The sequence below is a fragment of the Solea solea genome, chromosome 8 (genome assembly GCF_958295425.1).
Source record: "Solea solea chromosome 8, fSolSol10.1, whole genome shotgun sequence".
Classification (NCBI taxonomy): Eukaryota; Metazoa; Chordata; class Actinopteri; order Pleuronectiformes; family Soleidae; genus Solea; species Solea solea.
In genome coordinates, this window is record NC_081141.1 from 26,795,892 (window position 1) to 26,815,315 (window position 19,424).

The following is a 19,424-nucleotide window of genomic DNA, read 5'->3' on the forward strand; positions in this document are numbered from 1 at the left end:
GAGGGTCCAAAACAACCCAAACTCGGTTTCCTTCTTAAAAACAACCTACAATAGACAAGGTAATTATTAAATCAAGTTTTACTTGTCCCTTGGGGATAAAGTGCAACAAAATACAAGCATATACACAATATATCAGACACACAAAAATCTAACCTCAAGAGAGCCTAAGCTTAACTACAGGAGCCAAAGGGGAGCTTTTGGCAGTGGAATTTAAAGAGAAATCGGATTTTCATTAAAAACAAATTTTCCTAAATTCCAAAGGCGAATCAACCCTTAAACCACCTAAACATTCAGAAAAATCTCTCCTAATCCTTGCTAATCCAGCAGCCAGACAAGATTAATGTGTGAAAAACCATCTGATCAGCAAACACTGCACACACAACCAGTGTGGCCCAGGTATAAGTATGTTTTAGCCACTTTGTGACCCTCAGCAGGACGTAGTTGTATTTCAGATAAAGGTGCTGTGATAAATGATTCACAAAAAACACATTTAGATGTGTGTCAAGGTCACGTGACCACTTTCCTGAGCTGCATGAACACAATCTGTCATCATCTACTCAGCTGAAGTCCTCTGATTTTCTTTTTCTTTTTACTTGAATGAAACTGTGAGAAGTTATGTTAACACACAGGAGACGTAGGGCAGAGCAGCAGAATCTCTGGTGAAGCCGTCAGCGAAACCCTCTCCTTCCACCAGTGTGGGCGTCCTGTTACACATGGGACACAGTCTGTTACGCTCCTGCGACGCTCTCATCCAGACGATGAGGTTCCAGCGCTGACCGGAGACGATGGGCAGAGCCCCGTGCGTGTGCTGACCGCGGTGAAGGAGGCCCTCGGTGACCCTGTGTTCAACCTCCGTACACTCCGTCTCACCTAACGGAACCTGCAGGGGGCGACAAAGCACACAGTGAGTACTGCAGTCACAAAACATTTAGTGCAAGTTAAGGATTAAAAATGACAAACGGGGACACTATAGTTGGAGATGATGACTTGGCATTCCCAAATAATTACACTCAATTTCACACTGAATGGGTTTTCCCCCAATTTATAATCTTTTCAATGCGGTTAAACATCCTTACAAACAAAAATGCTGTGTGTCCTGTATTTGTGAGTATTATTATAGTAAAAACACAGCATATTCACCTGTCTCATATCTCCAAAATAAAGGTTCCCCTCAGTGAAGTCCTTGCCCAGGGAGACGTTCAGCGTGACCTCTGCGTTGTCGTAGTGGTAGCTCAGATCCATGTCTTCTTTCATGTCGTATTTCACCACAAAGGCCTTGTGGCTGTCCAGACAGCGCCCCCCACAGTCTGGGTACAGCAGCGAGGTGAGTGGACGTAGATACTGCTCACGGAGAGGCGTGATGAAAGTGTCGTCAAAGCCCAGTTCATTCAGGAGGATCTAGGGATACACAAAGGAGGAAATAAAGAAAGCCACGGATAAGATATTTAAATTATTATTATATATTTAAATGTTTCTGAAGCTTTTCAGTGGGCAGGAGTGATAGTTTACCCCATAATGGTTCATGGTGTTGGGTCTTCCTTTGGGTGCTGACGACCGCTCAAAATGCTCCAGCTCCTCCACCAGCTCCTCGCAGAAGTTTCTCTCAAACACAGGGAAGCGGTAAACTCTTGGAGCTAAAACAGAAAAACTGGGATTTAACAAAAGATGCTCTCTCTATTTATCAAATAGTAGTTAATGTTTGGAAGGAAGCCACTAAATCTCCCCCACCAGAGTCTGTAGAGAAAATCAGTGATTATTTTTTACATCGCAGCACACAGGAGTTTTTGATCCACTGCTGCAGTAACACAAACTGACCACACGAGGGCAGCAGTAGATCAGCAGCTGCTGTGTCTCTCCACAAGCTAAAATCCCTGATTTTCTCTATGGACTTTGGTGTGGGAGAGTGAGTGGTTTACAAACTTAACTTTTATTAAACCAACATGTAAAAATTTTACTCAGGTTTTTAACCGTAAGCCTGTTTTATTTTGTAACTATGGCATATACATAACATATTGTATGTGATTATTTACTTCACAAAAAATGTATACCTCATGGCAGCTGTAATATGTCAGAAAAGTCACAATTTGAGATTTTACCCCTAATTTTAATCCCCAAATATTGAAATATTGATTTTAACAGACTATTTAGGTCTAATAAAAGTCATCAATCACTGTCAGTTGATGATGAATTCAGATTTTTTTAAATCTTGTACCACTTAAATTGCCTTTTACGTCACGACTAAGAGGGCAAGGTTAAAGAAGCACATATTTTTATCACGATTTTAACCTCTCACGAACGTAATGCTGCTGCTGTTTCCTTCGTCCTGCAGCTCCAATTAGGTTTTCTATATGCAGTGTGGACACATGGAAGCAGCAGTGAAGCCTCAGCCACAGAGAGGAGATTAAATAAGAAAAGAAACTCTCACCTGTCACTTCCTCCAGCAAGTCTCGCAGACCCTGTTCACTGGCGTCGCCGATTCGACAGAACTCCACGATCTCCTTGAACTTTGGAGCGAGGTAAGACTCCTGAGGTGAAGGCAAAGACCAGGTGAGTCTCAGCAGGGTGTCAGTGATTATTACTACTATTATTATTTTTATTATTATTATTATTATCACTATTATGAGCAAGTAAATACCTGCAGATGGTAGACATGAGGATGGAGAGGCTGGTAAGTGTCTGTTATAACCACGGCTCTCTCTGCAGACGCCGCGCTCAGGCGCCCTCGTCTGTCCACTTCCTGAGAAATCTAAACAGAGTGGACTAACGCTTAACTTAGAGTCGAGTAACAATGTAACTGAGGTTAAGTGCAGGAGGTATTTGGTAATTCGATTACAGCAGTTATAAAGTACCTTAAAGGGACATTTGAGTAAAAGAAAGTACAAGCACCTTACCAGAAAATGACTTTGGTAGAAGTTGAAGTAACTTTTTTTTATAATACTTTATACACTAAATATTTTATTATTACTTAAGTAAAAGTATATGACATTTACTGTACTTAAGTAGGATCTAGCCATGGTGGCTCAGTGATAGGACTAGTCGTCCTTCAACTGGAAGGTTGTGGGTTCAATTCCTGGCTCTGCATAGTCTGTGTCCGTATGCAAGATGCTTATATATGGGTTCTATATAAATACAGACCATAATACTAACTTTTCTTCTTCTGATTTCATTTGGTAACGAGTAACAAAGATAGTTAGACAGATACGTACTTAAGTACAGTAACAAAGTATTTGTACTTTAATAACCACTTACCTCGTCGAGTACTTCAGTAAAGTGCCGTTCAGTGACGCAGCCGAGTTTCCTGAGCAGCTGACAAACAACACAGGATAAGAAATAAATGAACAAACACGATTTACACAGAGACATAAACTTGTAGTTGGTGTTTCCTCACGCTCTCATAGTCCAGCATAAACTGCTGCTCACACACGAAGCGAACGTGAAGTTTGTATTTGTGCAGGAAAATATTGTCCGTGGTGAAACAGCTGCACGTGAAAAACTGACGCTTTACGTCCTGGTTGTTTTTCATCACTGAGAGTTTAGGCAAAATAAACAATAACAACAACAATAACAACAACATCAGCTGACGGTTCCTCTTCTGCTGCTGCTTCGTCTTCTTCTTCTGTTTGGTATAAACGGTAGCTTTCCTCCTCGTGCACAGCACTGCTGTCTTCCGGTGACAGTTAACCCTACAATGTTTGTAAATTCTTGTTTTTAAGTTTGCTATTTATTTTTTGTACCTTTACACACCAGCATTTTAAAGGCAAATAAATATGAATAATTAAAAAGAAAAGTCTTTACATATACTGTACGTGCTGTTGTTAGTGCATTACTAGTCTTGGTCCACAGGGGGGCGCTAGTTTAAAATAAATTCCGGCTAAGCTTTGAGTAGAAGAAGAGTCAGGAGGCGAGACTCACACAAAGACCTACATGCCTTGTACCTGATGTTGTTGTGGATTATTTTGTGTTCGGTTAACCGCGGCTCGGCCTGAGGAACATTTACGTTTATTGAGGTTTTTATAAAAGTGAGCTGTAAGATTTTTAGCTAAAATGTTGAGCGTGGATTCGCTGCAAGTCGCCGAGGAGGAGGTGGTCGAGTCCAGCTCCAACAAACTCGGTGACATTTACACTTATGTTGCCAAAGGCTGTTTTCCTCAGAGCATGAATTCTTTACGGAAGAAGAACCTCCGAAGATACGCAGAGAAATTCGTGATTGACGGTAAGTTTGGTTCGGAAAAACACTGTTTTTCTTATTCACGTCACGAAATTCCATTAAGAAAACTTGCAGATACACATTCGCACCGGGTTTTCTTCAACTATGTATTTCCTATGACACAAATTATGATATAGTATGAATCTAAAGCACATTTTGATAAATTCGGCGCACTTATTTAGTGTTTCATGCTGAATGTTAGGTCCATCTAAACCTGTAAACTATTGATGCTTGCCAGATGATGGTGTTGTCAAAGCATGATGAGAACAGAGTGCATTTACCTTCAAAATCTCACATTTGCATGTGGAGACTGGTGTAAATAATTAAAAAGTGCCTAATATTTAGTTAAATAGTCAAATTCTAACAGGGTGAGATGGAGGAGGTTGATTCGCTGTGGCGACCCCTGAAGGGAGCAGCAGAAATTCTAAGACATATAGGTTTGATAGATTTATTGTAACCTAGGTTGATGCTTATTATTTTGAACACACATGAAAATCCATAATAAAAGTTCAATATAAAACGAGGCCAAAATAGTGATGAAATATGCCAAAAACGATAATGTTTCGGTTCTGCTGTTCTGTATGACCGCAGCTCCAAGCATAAATACCAACATGTTTGAATTCACGATGGTGTGTGATGTCTATATACCAGAGGACTGTAACTTTTCACGTTTCACACGTCCCCTTCACTCGTCTCCACCTGTAGACGGCACGATGTACTATGTGGGACCCAAGAAAGAGGAGAAGAGGGAGGTGGTGATCGAGGCTGAGAGGAAGAGGCAGATTTTCCTCGACTGCCACTTCAATGACATCGGCAATCACCTGGGCCAGAAGAAGACCGTTCACAGGATCCAGAGCAAGTACTACTGGCTCGGCATCGTCAATGACGTGGTGGACTGGGTACTTGTTGCACCTTTTATGTTTCAAACGTTAAAGACGGTGGAAAGCGATCGGAAAATATCTGACTTACCAGGAAAATGTGTTAACCACCATAACCACCTTGCCTAATTTCAATGATTGAAGAAGTCGCTAAATGTTAAGTGTCCACTAGAGGAGCCAAACACACACTGTTACACACACATGCAGAAATATACACTTTAGTGGGGATTAAAGCAGTTGAACATGTCTGTTTATCAGTGTTTTTACACATTAATAAAACTCGTTATGTTTTACTGCTGTTGCACCTGTTCCTTCCACCTATCATTTAGAGCGACGGTGGTTCAGTGGGGAAGTAGAGGGAGTCAAAAGGGTTTGATTCCCAGCTCTGCTAGCCAATTTAAATAAAGTGCCAGAGCTTTTTTGTGTGTGTTTACATTTATGTAAAGACACATTTTCAGTAATCTGCTGATACGGTTCACTGATGGTTTTTAGGTAGTTGTCCAGTGTTTGAGGAGGAATCCTGAAAATCTTGAACAAGAGACTGAAGAGAATCCGTTTTCTTCTGTGTTTTTGTTGTTTTACAATAGGTTTTTCTGCCTGTTTCAGATCAAAGTGTGCGAGACGTGTCAGCACATGGAGAGGAATAAAAACATGTCGAGAACCGTGCGGCCCATAAAAGTGGACGCACCGTGGGACGTTGTCGGGATCGACATCATGGGTAATTAATTCACCTATGATGAAATGAACACGTGAGCTTTTCTTTCGCTCTTCTCTAACTCTTTGCTTGACTGCTGTTGTGTTGTGTTGTTTTCTCTCTTCTTCTCTCACCAGGTCCTTTTCCTGAGACGCGGCAGGGCAACACGTATGTCGTCGTCCTCATCGATTACTTCAGCAAATGGCCCGAAGTGTTTCCGATACAAAAGGCCGACGGCCTCTCTATTGCAAGATGCGTCTCCAAGTGTATTTACAGGTACATGGTACTTTACATCCGTCAGTGATAGTACCTGGTACCTGGTGCTTGTTTTTAGTACCTGCTCTGACGAGGTGCCGAGCAAGCTGAGCCGATACTAAAATGGGACTGATTGGTCAGAGAATGTCGTCAATGGAAGCGAACAGTGCCGAACTGTAGATCAGTTAAAAAGACTTAATTTCCAACATTTAGCAAAGGAAATGTCTAAAATGTCAATATTTAACAGAGGAGTTTGGTGTTTTTAGTGACAGCACTGCTGAAAGCCGGTGATCGTGAGCCGAATCACAACCCAACGTTCAGTGGTATTTCAGTAGTCTGTGCTCCAGTCATGTAGGAAGTACTGAACGATTCTGTGAACAAATCTTTTTGATCAACTGATTCTAATGATTCAGTTACACCAAAAACACAAGACTCTTGCACAGGATTTTATTTTTAACCTGAAACCGAACAAATCCAATGTCCTCTGTTCTTTGTGCAGGTTCGGTGCCCCGAAAACTATCGTGTGCTCGCAGAACTCTGACTTCTGCGATGAGGTGAGAAAACAAACGGGTGAATGAATTTGATCTGTTTTTCCTCAGCGCAGCTTTCACGGCAGATGTTTTTTTCTTCCGTTTCGCAGGTGACGAAGCAGCTGGCCGACAGATGGAACGTCGTGCAGAAGGTCTCTCCCGTGGATCAGCCTCACCTCAACCCGCTCCACGACTGCACGAGTACGACGCTGAGGGAAGCTGTGGTGCAGATGGTGACGGAGAAGCAGAGCGAGTGGGACGACTTCCTCGACCCCGTGCTGTTTTTGTTCCGCACGTCCACCAACCCCATGACCAAGTTCACGCCTTACTCCCTCATGTTCAACAGGAAAGCAAACTTACCCAACGAGGTAAGAGACTGTTGGGAGTAAACTGCTTCTCTGACTGTGTGTGTTTTAGTGTCTGCTATTTAATGTCTTTAAATTTCCTCTCTTGTAGATGTTACTGAGCCCGGTGAATTATGAAGAACTAGAGCAGGATATGTGTTCCACAAAGGAGGAGGCGTCCACATATTTGGCAATAATGCAGGCGCAGCAAAACTGTGTCAAACAGCTGGTAAATCATGTTATTGTTTTTAAAAATCGCACACCACACACTGCCTGGTAATCTGGAGTCTTACAGGGTCACAAAAACCTAAAAATAAAATATACTAATAGTATATATATTAATAAAGGGAAGAATAAGAATTTAATACCATAAAAACATTCACTATGGTTTGTTTTAACCCGTGTTAACTAGTGCAAATGCAGATATGGGTCACTTTTGATAGACAAGTCCTCCTTTCAGTCCAATAAATCCACTGTAATCCTCTTTATTATTCCTGCAAATACAGACTTCTTATTACAGTAATCTGCTGTCGTTTATTAACTCTTAACTTAACTTTTTCTTAACTGAACAATAGAATAAAAACAAATGGAATTCCAGCTGTTAAATCATATTTAAATTTGAAATAATTGTGTATTGAAAAGCCATTTGATAGAGTTTGTTTTGGGAAAAATTGGCCCAAAAAACAATTAAATCAAGTAAATAATTGAGAAATGTGTCAATAATGATAACAGACCTTAAAATGTGTTTGTGTTGAATAAAATATGTTTATGTTTCACTGCTCACAGGTTTTAACCAACATGAACGCAGCCTATAAACAAGAGAAGAAGAAGAAGAAAAAGGCCAAGACCACGACGTCCAACGCGTCCTCAATGACTTTTAAAATTGAGGATCCTCTGTTCGACGAGGGAGACTCGCCCTCGCCGAAGAAAGTCAAGAGTGAGAGTTTATATTTGTCTTTCCCCGTGGACACGGTGCTGTCCACCGAGCAGAGCGGCTCAGACGACATCAAGACGGAGCCGGTGTATCACCTGACCGAGTCTGACGCACACTGAGCTTCAGACGGAGACGGAAGACGAGAGAGACACACAGACGGAGCATGACCACGTCACAGTGATGCTGTTTGAACATCTTGGACAGAAGACGCTGGAAATCCAGTAAAAAGACGAACCTCGGACACAGAATTCACTGACTCAAGCAAAACTCTCATTGTTTCTCATAAAAACGTTCTTAACTTATTCATTTTCACTTTGTCATAAAACACATTTATTGAGCTGCAATATGTAGAAATAAAAGGTATTGTTTCACGTGTGAAGCCTCGTGTGCAGCCATTACATGAAAGAGTAGATTTTTAATAAATCAGGCCAATTATGACATTATAGGTTTATATTTTGTTCTCAGAAACTAGCTAAATTAACTCAAATGTTGAGTTTGTTTTTTTTTTATATATACATTATATCAGTCCACAGGACTGGAGAGATGAGAAATTGTGTATCATTAATGTTAAATATTGCTTTTTTATTAGATGGTTGAGAAAGAAAATGCCTGTGTCAGTTGACCACGAATTCAGAGCATTTGTTATTTTTTAAAAAGTATTTTTTGTATCGTCCGTTATTTTGGACACTCTGTTGCTATGTGTCAGTACAAAAGACCACTTTCAGTGTAAAATATTTAAAATATAATGCTAATTATTGCTGTTTTATTTACAAAAGTAAGTGTTCTGTCAACTTTGGATTTACGACACAAATAAATAATCTATTATTATTCCTGTAGCAACTTCAACAGATGGACGCTGACACGTAATTGTACTAATGTCTTATTTGTTTCACATTGAGTGAGTAGAGCAATCTATATTAATCTATGCGGTTTTAAATGCAACTAATCCATCATCTTCATAACTGAATAATCTGTCAACTATTGGTCCATAAAATGTTGATCTGTATGACCGCAGCTCCAAGCATAAACACAAACATGTTTGAATTCACGATGGTGTGTGATGTTCTGTCTAAATACCAGATGTTTTGTACACAACAACTTTTCATGTTTCACACGTCACATTCACTCTGGTTTCTTTGCTCTATATAACAAATAGATCATTAACATTATTTTTGGTTTGCTTTCATCATTTCCAGGTTTAAAAAAAAAAACACTCAACACTTTCTGACATTTAAAGGACCAAACAGTTACTCAATTAATCGAGAAAACCATCATTAGTTGTTTTGCCCCAGACTGAGGAAGAAAAACCTCCCTCTCCTAATTTGGTGTTGGTGGGCGTGGCCATGACTTCCGGAATCCTTGCCTTACGTTGAGATAGGATAACAACGGACAGATGTTTCAATCTGCCTTCTTTTCCGAGCCTTAAAACCACTGCTGGGTTGAGGTAGGTGTGTTTTTGACAGGGTTTTATAATGATAAAAAATATTCACTTAAATGTTGATGATTATATCTCAATCTTTTTTTTTCCCCCTTTTTGTTTTTTTTACTATACCAACTTAATTTAAATATTTCACTGACTGGCGAAAATTATTACACAAAGGCGCATGACAACACGTTGTTTAATCGCGGTCGCAACCGATTCATTAATCAGATGTATTTAGTTTTGTTTCAACGTGTTGTATGTGTGGCTGTTGCGATTTAGCGTGTTTGTGGCGGATGACAGCGTCTGACAAGGGTGTAATTCCTCTGTGACATAGTCGATCTTTGATACCGGTGCGTTCACTTCGCTACGGAAGATCAGTTTGTGGATTATTTGCTTTCGAGTTAGCGCGTACACTATTCTACACTGCGCCGCATGACTGTGCATTTTAACAGTCATTATACAAACACGGCGGTAAATGATTGACGCTTCCTGTGGACGCCTACTTCAACATTGCGGTTGTTCTTTGTAATTAACATGGACGCACTTGTAACCTGACGTAACTCAACTCTTTTAGCCTGCTAACGGCTAACTTTTTTTGTAATGTCGTAGTAAACGAGTGTTGCAGTCTTACTGGTATATCATTTATTTCGTGTTTACATAAAGACAGTTAAAAACAGATAAAGTACTACCTCACGATTCACATTTTTACATTCATCCAGGTACTTGACCGGAAGTACACTCCTTCAAAATAAAAGTAAGTATAATCTATAATATTGTCATATTTTGGCGCTGTTTCTGTTTAAATTTGAGATAAACCTAAGTTCTGGCCGGATTAACTGTATTTAAATCTTCTGTGTGTAAATTGTGGTATTATTCGATTCAGCTATTATGATAGTTGATTCATTGGTTTTACTGGGTTGTTTCTTTTCTTCAAATAATTAAAACAATTTTCTCTGATATTTCAGCTTCTACGAATTGAATATTTTCTGGTTTCTTTGCTCCAGATAACAAATAGATCATTAAAACTGAATAGCTTTTGGGGTTTTGGACAAAACAAGACATTTGAATAACATCATCATTATCATTTCCTGGTTTGGTTAACACCGATCAACATTTTACAAGTTCTCGATTAATCGGGAAAATAATCGACAGATGAATCGTTTATGAAAATAACTCTTAGTTGCAGCACTACATTATTTATTTGCAAAGAATCAGACCTGAGAGAGGGAGTGTGTATACAGTGGCTGAGCTATACACACTTCTTTGTGTCTTCTGTCATATTCCAACCTGTTTTCAGACATCTTGCGCTACGAGTGCAATGTGGCTGTTTCTTTTGTCCGCCTTGTGATTACACTTTGTGATTACAGTGCAGGAATGTCGCCAGGCGACACAAGCTCTAAACACCGTTGTATTTAGAAACACAGAGAGTCGTGTGGAGCTGATAGGCTTAATCAACTCATTTGACACTGGTTTGAACAGTGTTAAATGATGAATATTTAAAGATTACACAATTCAATTCAATTTAATTCAATTTTATTTGTATAGTGCCAAATCATAACATACATTATCTCAAGGCACTGTACATAGACAATTAAAGTTCTATTCTATTTGTGTAAGAAGGGAGGCCTCTGTACCACTTTCTTGTGTCCGATAACATACTGATGTCACAAGCCTGAATTTCCACAGATTTTCATAATCGATTAATCCGTTGATTATCTTTTTGATGAATCAACTACTTGTTAGGTCATGTCAGAATGTGTTGATCAGTGTTTACCAAAACTGGAAATGATGATGATGTTGTTGAATGTCTTGTTTTGTCCACAAACTAAAACTTTTTGTTATATGGAACAAAGGAGAAGCTGAAAAATAACAAAGCTTGTTTTAATTGCTGTAAAAACACTCAACCAAAGTTGATGATTAAGTTATTAATCGATTATTAAATAATTATTTGAAAAATCGTCGCAGTCCAATTTATAGATTAATTTTGCTTGATAAATTTGTTTTTCATCGTGAACTGTTTATCACTCCATTTTAAACACTTTTATTTTAGAATTCTGTGAAATACTGTCACAAATATTGCTATTGCAATATCACGATGGAATATCCCAGGTCATTTGAGTTTGAAACCCCTGCTTTAAAGCGTGTTGTGCATTTGAAGTGAAGCATTTATGTTATATTAAAGGTTTTAAAATTTAATTTTCCCTGTCTCCTGATTCTGATACTGAATATTGTACCAGATTAGCCCTAATTTAAAGTCTAAATGCTAATCACTCTTGGTTATAACTTCCTGTGTCTCTTCCCCGATCACCAGCATGGGCATCAAAGTGAGCGTGAGCTTGAGTGTGTTGTTTACGCTCCTGGATGTCGTCCTCACCACTGTCCTTTATGCACATGGATCACACTTGGCCACGTTCGGTGAAGATGCCCTGAACTTTAACATCCTCCAGTCAGCGCTGGACCTCTGGGGGTTCGTCCTGCTGCGAGCTTCCCTTCTGCTCGGGGCCTCCATAGGTGTGACGTGGAACAACAAGCACGGCCCGCGGAGGGTCTCGGCGCTCACCAGCCTCATTCTCTTCATCTGCCTCTTCGTCATCACCTACGCCATGGCCAAACTGCTCATGCTGACCGAGGTGAAGCCTCTGTCACAGCAGCCCTGGCTCCTCAGTCTCATCTGCTGGACTTGTGCCTCCTCTGTGGGTGTCATGCTCCTGTGGATTCTGCTAGGGAAGGAGTCCAGCCCGGTGAAAAGTCGACGTAGGAGTTACAACCCGGGAGAAGAAAGCTGTGAGGAGACTGACAGCCTGATGGCGACAGCTGGTGAAGAGGAGCAGGAGGTGGGCTGTGAGAGGAGGGAGAAGAAGACGCAGAAGAAAGAAGAGGAGAAGAAGGAGACAACCCGCTCTGGAGCTACAGTGGGACGTTTAATGAGCTTCTCCAGGAAGGATACTGGTCTGCTGTGTGTGGCGTTCTTCTTCCTCGTCATCTCAGCTGTGTGTGAGTGAACTTAAAGTATAAATAAACCCCATAAACCACTTTTTTTTCAGGTGAAATCCAGTGAATACTACTCCTCTCCTTCACTCAGCTCTCAGCCCACTACTTCTTGACATTTTTCATAATCAGACATTGGACAGGACGGACTTAGCCACAGAAAAAGGGGGGGTTTGGTCACACTTTAACACAGTAAGGTGAACCTCTACGGTCACAGTGATGACGTCTCCCTGTTACACCAGATTGCATCAGTCTTGCAAGGTCTTGACACAGTCGTTTTATGACAACCTTGAAGTGAAGAATGTGTCACTCGCTGCACGTTATACAACACATTTACCTTTTGGAACTAAATAACTACCTGCTGAATTCCACCGTCAACATAAACATAAAGAACAGGGCTCTTGGTTTCATGTTTATGTCATGTTTACGTGCATAACTAACCCATATTCATGCAGTTATACCATGAATGTGTCGCCTGTGTGATGTGCACATGAAGACCTTCTGACAAAGAGCTTTAGTTAATGATTATTGTTATAATTCATCATCAGACTCGAGGTCAGAATATTGCTCATAGATTAACTTGCTCATTGTTCTCTCAAAGGAACCATTTTGTCAGTGGTTAGTGTCAGAAATTAGAAAGTGAAACATCTATTCATTCTTTTAAACTAGCATTTAAGGGCTGAAATGATTACTCGTTCAACCTATTATGAATTATTTACTAGATGAATCTATTTTGAGTGTTTTTTTTAAATTTCTTATTAAATAGGAATATTCTGCTCCAAGTAACAAAGTTATCATTAAAACTGAACATATATTACAATCTGTGTCTGTACCTCTAGGTGAAGCCTTCATACCGCTTTACTATGGCAGAGCCATTGACGGCATTGTGAACTACAAGAGCATGGAGCACTTTGCAGAACCAGTCATTATCCTGGGAGTGTTGGCGTTGGTCAGGTGAGTGACATAATTACACTAATATTAAAGTGTAAAGTGGCACAGGCGTTTGAATATATGAAAGTAGGTATTATAGTATGTTATTTGGTGATATTGTGACAATTGACAAAAATACATCTGTGTCTTCTGAAAATAAAAACAAATAATACAAATATGCCGGATTTAAATGTGGTTTGACAAGTGTTTTTTTTGCCCCTCAGTTCATTTGCTATGGGAGTGCGTGGCGGCATCTTCTCCCTGACTTTTTCTCGATTGAACCTTCGACTCAGGAGCCATCTCTTCAGAACTCTCATGAGGCAGGAGATTGGCTTTTATGATGAAAACCACACAGGTAACGTTACTGATACATTTATTTAAAACTTCTGTGAGCAGGTGGTTTTTCGGCTAACTTCCCGCCTGTTGCTGCTGCTGCCGTTTGCATTCCTCTTTATAGTACGCTATAATTACCTTCATATGGTTCATATATTCTAAAAGCTTCCACACAGAGGTGTGTGACAAAAAAAACATTCCTCCCAAAACAATATTACAATATTATGTGTCTCATACTATGAGAATCTATAGAGTTGTTATTCGTCATGAGACTGAATGTTGATGCTTGCTTGTACCAGTCTCAATTTTGACAATAATGGAATTTCACGTTGCTCAACTTACTCAATGCTTGATAACCGCGTTGTTTGCGGGGAATTTCTTCTTGATTTACACTGAGACTCAGAGACTCTGTGGTCACCCTGTAGGTGACATCATGTCCCGTCTGTCGGCTGACACCACGCAAGTGAGCGACCTCATCACCCAGAACGTCAACATCTTCTTGCGGAGCACCATCAAGGCCGTCGGCTTCCTCTTCTTCATGTTCGGCATTTCCTGGAAGCTCAGTCTCGTGGCCATCATGGGGTTCCCTTTCATCGGCCTCGTCTCTCAGCTTTACGGCGATTACTACAAGGTATATAGTGTGTGTGTGTGCAGTTCTGTGCCTGTGCTGACAGCGCCTCCTAGAGGGCAGAATGAATAAATATCAATATTTTTAAAGCAAACTTGAGAACTATCTTTTTTATTTTGTCATATTTTGGCTTATTTGATCATTTTTATGCTGAAAAATAGGATATAAGACACGTTATATTGCACATTCTCTGTATATACTGTATGTTGTAATTCTCTGTGTTCTGAGGGTTAAACAATTAAACATATTCTCTATTTTTCTCGTTCCAGAAACTGAGCAAACAAGTACAGACCACTCTCGCAGAAGCCAACAGAGTGGCAGAAGAGACCATCTCATCCATGAGGACAGTGCGGAGCTTTGCAAACGAGTGCGGGGAGGAGGCCTCGTACTACGCCAAGCTCTTAGCCATGTACCAGCTCAACAAGAAGGAGGCTCTGGCCTACGCCTGCTACATGTGGTCCAGTCGTGTAGGTGTCCACATTCACATTTAAGATCCGTGCCACGTTACAGACGTTCACAGACCTGCAACTCGGCTTTAATTGGACGGTACCAGCTGTCAGTCACACAATTTATCATCTATTTTCCTCTAAGTGGGAACATAATTTACAAAACTGACATCATGTTCTATTGAAGAAGACCTGAAACTAGAAATTGAGACGGTTAACACCTCAGAAAAAATGGCATGAGATGAGATTTAATGAGATTTAAACCAGTTGAAAAGGCGGTTATTGAGGTCCAGTGTGTAATATTTAGCAGAAATGTAATATTTTCCTCATAAGTATGTTTGCACAAGTGTGTAATTGCTTAAAAAACTGAATTATTTCATAAATGTAGCCGTTTATTTTTAGTTTAGGCAAGGAGTAGGTAGTCACAGGTATTTCCAGAATGAAGACAGAGATTATCACTCATTTTTATACTTGTTCTTCATCAAGTTAGTGAATGTTTACACTGTTATTTTCAATAAAGCCATTCAAATTGACTAATATTTTACTAAAAGAACGTGACTGACGTGACCTAAGCTGACCCGAAACCTGGTCCAGCTCGGGTCAGGTATCCAGGCTCTAATTCCAACATGTAAAAGAATCTAATTGGTTTATTCTTTAAAACTCTATACCTGTGTGTCACAGTACTTGTGTGTTTGCATTTCAGATTTCAGAGCTTGTTCTGGAGGTCTCCGTCCTCTACTATGGGGGTCACCTCGTAATTACCCGTCAGATGACGAGTGGTAACTTGATCTCTTTTTTCATATACATGCTCGAGCTGGGTGAATGTCTCGAGGTGTGTCATCAGTTTTGTACATTTCTTTTTATTATATAAGTGTTATAAGTGTATATAACGGCAAGACGGTGATGCTTTTTCTTCTTCTTCTCTTTTTATTTTAAAAACATCTTACAGAGCATTGCGTCAGTGTACACTGGATTAATGCAGGGAGTCGGAGCCGCGGAGAAGGTGTTTGAGTATCTGGACCGAGAACCCAAACACCCAGCTGACGGCACGGAGGCTCCAGACACGTGCGCCGGTCTGGTCGAGTTCAAAGACGTCACGTTTGCTTATCCAACGCGACCTGACACTGATGTCCTCAAGGTTTGTTCTCAGGCATCTTCTTATTCTTTTTTAGATTTAAATCAAAGCTACAGTGAGCAACATTTGGTGATTTTATTTTGTTTATGTTATAAATCTGCCTCCGTTTGGACTCCGTAAACAGAAATGATGTTACATTATTTGTTTCTGCGTCATTTCATCTGAAAACAAGTTTTTCTGAATTCATTTGATCATTTTCTTTGTGCCTCCGTTGGCACAAGTGTGTGTTTTGGCGACTTTGATGTTGTCGGGACAAGAAACATAAGAGATATCCGTTGAAATTTGACTTCCACGACCCTAGAAGTGATCATTTCTACTGACAAACACTTAAATACACACAAGAAACAGGCAGCTATTATAACGGTTCTGCACTAGAATAATAACAGATGTCTAACTTTGTGTTAACATGTGAAGAAAATGACTTTTTGACTTGGTTTTCCCCTTTTGTAGGGCGTGTCGTTCACTCTGCGGCCAGGAGAGGTCACTGCTCTCGTGGGGCCCTCAGGCAGTGGAAAGAGCTCCTGTGTGAGTCTGCTGGAAAACTTCTACCTTCCTCAGCAGGGTCAAGTGCTTCTGGATGGAAAACCTGTTCAGACCTTTCAGCACGACTACCTCCACTCCAGGGTCTGTATCTTTATATTTTTATAGTCTGCACGTCACTGTAGAAGTGCAGAGGGATTCTCTTCTAAACGAAGAAAGTGATGTTATTTTTAACTGTCAACACATTTCTGCAAACCGACATATTGTTATTGCGCCAGCTTCTCTTTTTGCAGCATTTAAACACAAATCTATTTGCTCCTATTTCAAAATAAATGTTTATTTTATAACTGGACTTGAAAGGATTTTTTTTATATCACTCAAGACACATTTGGTGACTCTGGTGAGTCAAATTAAATTGGTTTAGCGGCCGATTGTCGAAAAACAAAGTCTAATTGGAGTTGTTGTGTTTCTGCAGGTGGCTCTCGTGGGGCAGGAGCCGGCGCTGTTTGCGCGGTCGGTCGAGGACAACATCACCTACGGCCTGAGTGACGTTTCCATGGAGACTGTGGTTCAGGCCGCCACCAAAGCGAACGCTCACGACTTCATCACCAGCCTCCCCGAAGGCTACGAGACAGGTAATTATTATGTTTATATAAGCACTGCACTCAGTGACAATCCTTAACGGTGCAGCACAACCATTATTAAAATATCATCTGCAGTAACGTATAACTTTCAGGTTATTCTATTTTATTTTTATTATTTATTTATTTAATAGTCCATATTTTTTTTGTATTGTATACACAGTACAAAAAAATGTGATGTGATGTGAAATGCATGTGTATTATTTTTTACCTTTCCCATGTCTTTGCTGCTGTAACACTGTAAATTACTCAATTTTGGTCCTTAAAAAAATGGATTATCTTATTTTATGTTGTAAAAACAAATGTCTAATTGTGGGAGAAACTTTTCCTGTATCTAACAACACTTTTTTTCAGTCAGAAGCAAGAACGCTGTAAATAAATGTAGGGGAAGCAGCTTTAATCCCAGACTATACTGTCAATATAATCCTTCATATCCTACTTATTCTGATGTATATTTACAGTACAATACAGAAGAATGACATTCATCCCACTAGAAGATGAAAAGGTCTAGCAGGTTACTGCATGTAGCTGTTAGATGAGATTAAACGCTGCTGCTAACGCTTTAATCCACCTCAAGTCATCTCTACTTCCCCCCCCCAGGTGTTGGAGAGAAGGGCACTCAGTTGTCAGGGGGCCAGAAACAAAGAGTGGCCATCGCGAGGGCTCTCGTCCGCAACCCTCGCGTTCTCATTCTGGACGAGGCGACCAGCGCTCTGGACGCAGAGAGTGAGCACAGTGTAAGTACACAGCGACCTGGGCTCCCACGGGTCACGTCAAAGACACCGTGCTCGCTGCACTTCTGCTCCTTCTGGATCCAAAATCGTAATTATTAAATAATCTAAACAGTTTCTTCAAAACCTCTGTGAAAAGCATGCAGATGTAAAGAGCAGCAGTTGTGCACTCGCGTGACCACAACCAACCATTTCCTCCTCCACATAGAGAGCATTTCCTCCCAAGTCTATGTGGCTCTTCCTTCCTTTGTTACATAGTCTTTTCAAAGCCCTGACACTGATATTTATATGATTAAAAATGAAGTATTTCCTTAACAAAAGTATAACTTGACAAGATGCTCCACGTTCAGCCTCTTATCTGAGATTTTATTCTTGAAAGCTTAGTTTTTTTGGCCCAAAATGCTGCAGCGTTTGGATGTAAACTTGTAAATTTACCCCCGTGTGACTGTCTCGCGCAGGTTCAGCAGGCTCTGAACAACATCCTGCAGGAGCACACGGTGCTGGTGATCGCACACCGCCTCAGCACGGTGGAGAAGGCCGACAACATCATCGTCATCGACAAGGGCCACATGGCTGAGCAGGGCCCGCACGCTCAGCTGATGGCCAGCGGGGGGCTCTACTCTAAACTGGTGCAGAGGCAGGTCCTGGGCATTCAGACGGGGGCGGAGCTCCTAAACCCACCTGGGCTCAGCAGGAGGCCTGAAGGAGAGCGACGGCGGAGGAGACAAAGAAGCAGCAGCAGCAGCAGCAGTGAGTCTGAGTTCAAAGCTCAGTACTGAGAATGAACTGCAGCGTGTGGAGACGATGATCAGAACCAGTTCAGGTGATGATCCGCTGTTAGAGGTCCAGAGTGTAGGATTTCCCGGCTCTGTTGGTGTAAACGGAGACGGTTTATGATCAGGTTTTAGGTTTAGGTTTTTGTGTGGCCAGGGTTTGGTTAAAGGTCCACTGTGTAAGATCTCACGTCTTTCCCGCGCTGCACACAGGAAGTGATACGTTTTATGCAAAATTGAGCTCGTGAAGTGAGGCAGCTGCAGACAAGTTGAACTATGAGGTAAAAGTGTCTACGAAAAGTTTCACAGGTGAATGTTGCTGCTCAAAAGTGTTTTTATTTATCAAAATGTTCATTTTGCATAAAAAATGTTTTGTTTTATTTATCAACTGTTTGGTTCCATTTTCATAACAAACACTACACTTGAAATTCTGTTTAATATAATCATGAATGTTGTTGATTTTAAGCTAATTTCACCCCTTTTTCATTCCACATGACCAGACTGGATGCTCATTGACCCCCAGGTCCTTTGAGTTTTGGACCCCTGGTCTTTATGTGTGTGTGTTATTGTGACTCGTTTTGTTTTTGCGACACGGCAGTGACAACTCGCGCAGGGGGGGGGGGGGGGGGGGTTGGGGGAACACCAACCACTGGCCTAATAATCGCATTATTTTAGCGTTTTTTTTTATAGAGTGAAATTACTAGCTGTCCACTGCTTCTCTCCACCGTTGACGTGAGATTCCGTGCAGAACAATGAGCGAGTAAAGTTAAGCAAAGAGAGAGCAAATGACAACGTGATGCCTGGGATGATGAAAATTCCAAGATCTCTGTCTCACCAAAGAAAAATGACGAACACTGACTTTGACCACATGTCCAGATGCAGAGCGTGCTGCAAGTCAATAAAAGTAGACGTCAGCATGGACGAAGACACTCTTACAAGTTGTCCTCCCATCTTAGTAAGCTGCGTCAGCACATTCAGTCCTTGAATTTCTGTGTGTCCTGGAAAAGTCCTTGAATTGTATGTCAATCAAGTAGTGGGAACCCTGTGGTTGGTGAGGGGTGGTGGATATCTAAA

General features: G+C 40.8%; 3 protein-coding genes across 3 annotated transcripts; 2 read left to right on the top strand and 1 right to left on the bottom strand.

Annotated features, from left to right (window-relative positions):
- Positions 1 to 60: 60 nt before the first annotated feature.
- On the bottom strand, positions 61 to 3,775 carry ogfod2 (2-oxoglutarate and iron-dependent oxygenase domain containing 2). Its single transcript, XM_058635364.1, has 7 exons — positions 3,389 to 3,775; positions 3,250 to 3,306; positions 2,636 to 2,746; positions 2,426 to 2,525; positions 1,510 to 1,634; positions 1,141 to 1,398; positions 61 to 880 (listed from the first exon to the last, which is right to left on the bottom strand). The coding sequence occupies exons 1-7, from the start codon at positions 3,572 to 3,574 to the stop codon at positions 614 to 616; spliced, it is 1,104 nt and encodes a 367-aa protein (XP_058491347.1). The 5' UTR covers positions 3,575 to 3,775; the 3' UTR covers positions 61 to 613.
- A 102-nt stretch (positions 3,776 to 3,877) lies between these two features.
- On the top strand, positions 3,878 to 8,221 carry zgc:113436 (uncharacterized protein LOC503528 homolog). Its single transcript, XM_058635363.1, has 8 exons — positions 3,878 to 4,213; positions 4,913 to 5,106; positions 5,692 to 5,803; positions 5,917 to 6,055; positions 6,534 to 6,588; positions 6,675 to 6,932; positions 7,021 to 7,137; positions 7,695 to 8,221. Exons 1-8 carry the CDS (start codon positions 4,045 to 4,047, stop codon positions 7,959 to 7,961), a joined length of 1,311 nt encoding a protein of 436 aa, XP_058491346.1. The 5' UTR covers positions 3,878 to 4,044; the 3' UTR covers positions 7,962 to 8,221.
- Positions 8,222 to 9,637: 1,416 nt separating this feature from the next.
- abcb9 (ATP-binding cassette, sub-family B (MDR/TAP), member 9) lies at positions 9,638 to 18,482 on the top strand. The gene is made up of 13 exons (XM_058635355.1): positions 9,638 to 9,898; positions 9,985 to 10,019; positions 11,577 to 12,259; positions 13,093 to 13,207; positions 13,408 to 13,538; positions 13,942 to 14,147; positions 14,414 to 14,611; positions 15,294 to 15,422; positions 15,540 to 15,728; positions 16,176 to 16,349; positions 16,681 to 16,840; positions 17,447 to 17,583; positions 18,036 to 18,482. The coding sequence occupies exons 3-13, from the start codon at positions 11,578 to 11,580 to the stop codon at positions 18,354 to 18,356; spliced, it is 2,442 nt and encodes an 813-aa protein (XP_058491338.1). The 5' UTR covers positions 9,638 to 9,898; positions 9,985 to 10,019; position 11,577; the 3' UTR covers positions 18,357 to 18,482.
- Positions 18,483 to 19,424: the final 942 nt, after the last annotated feature.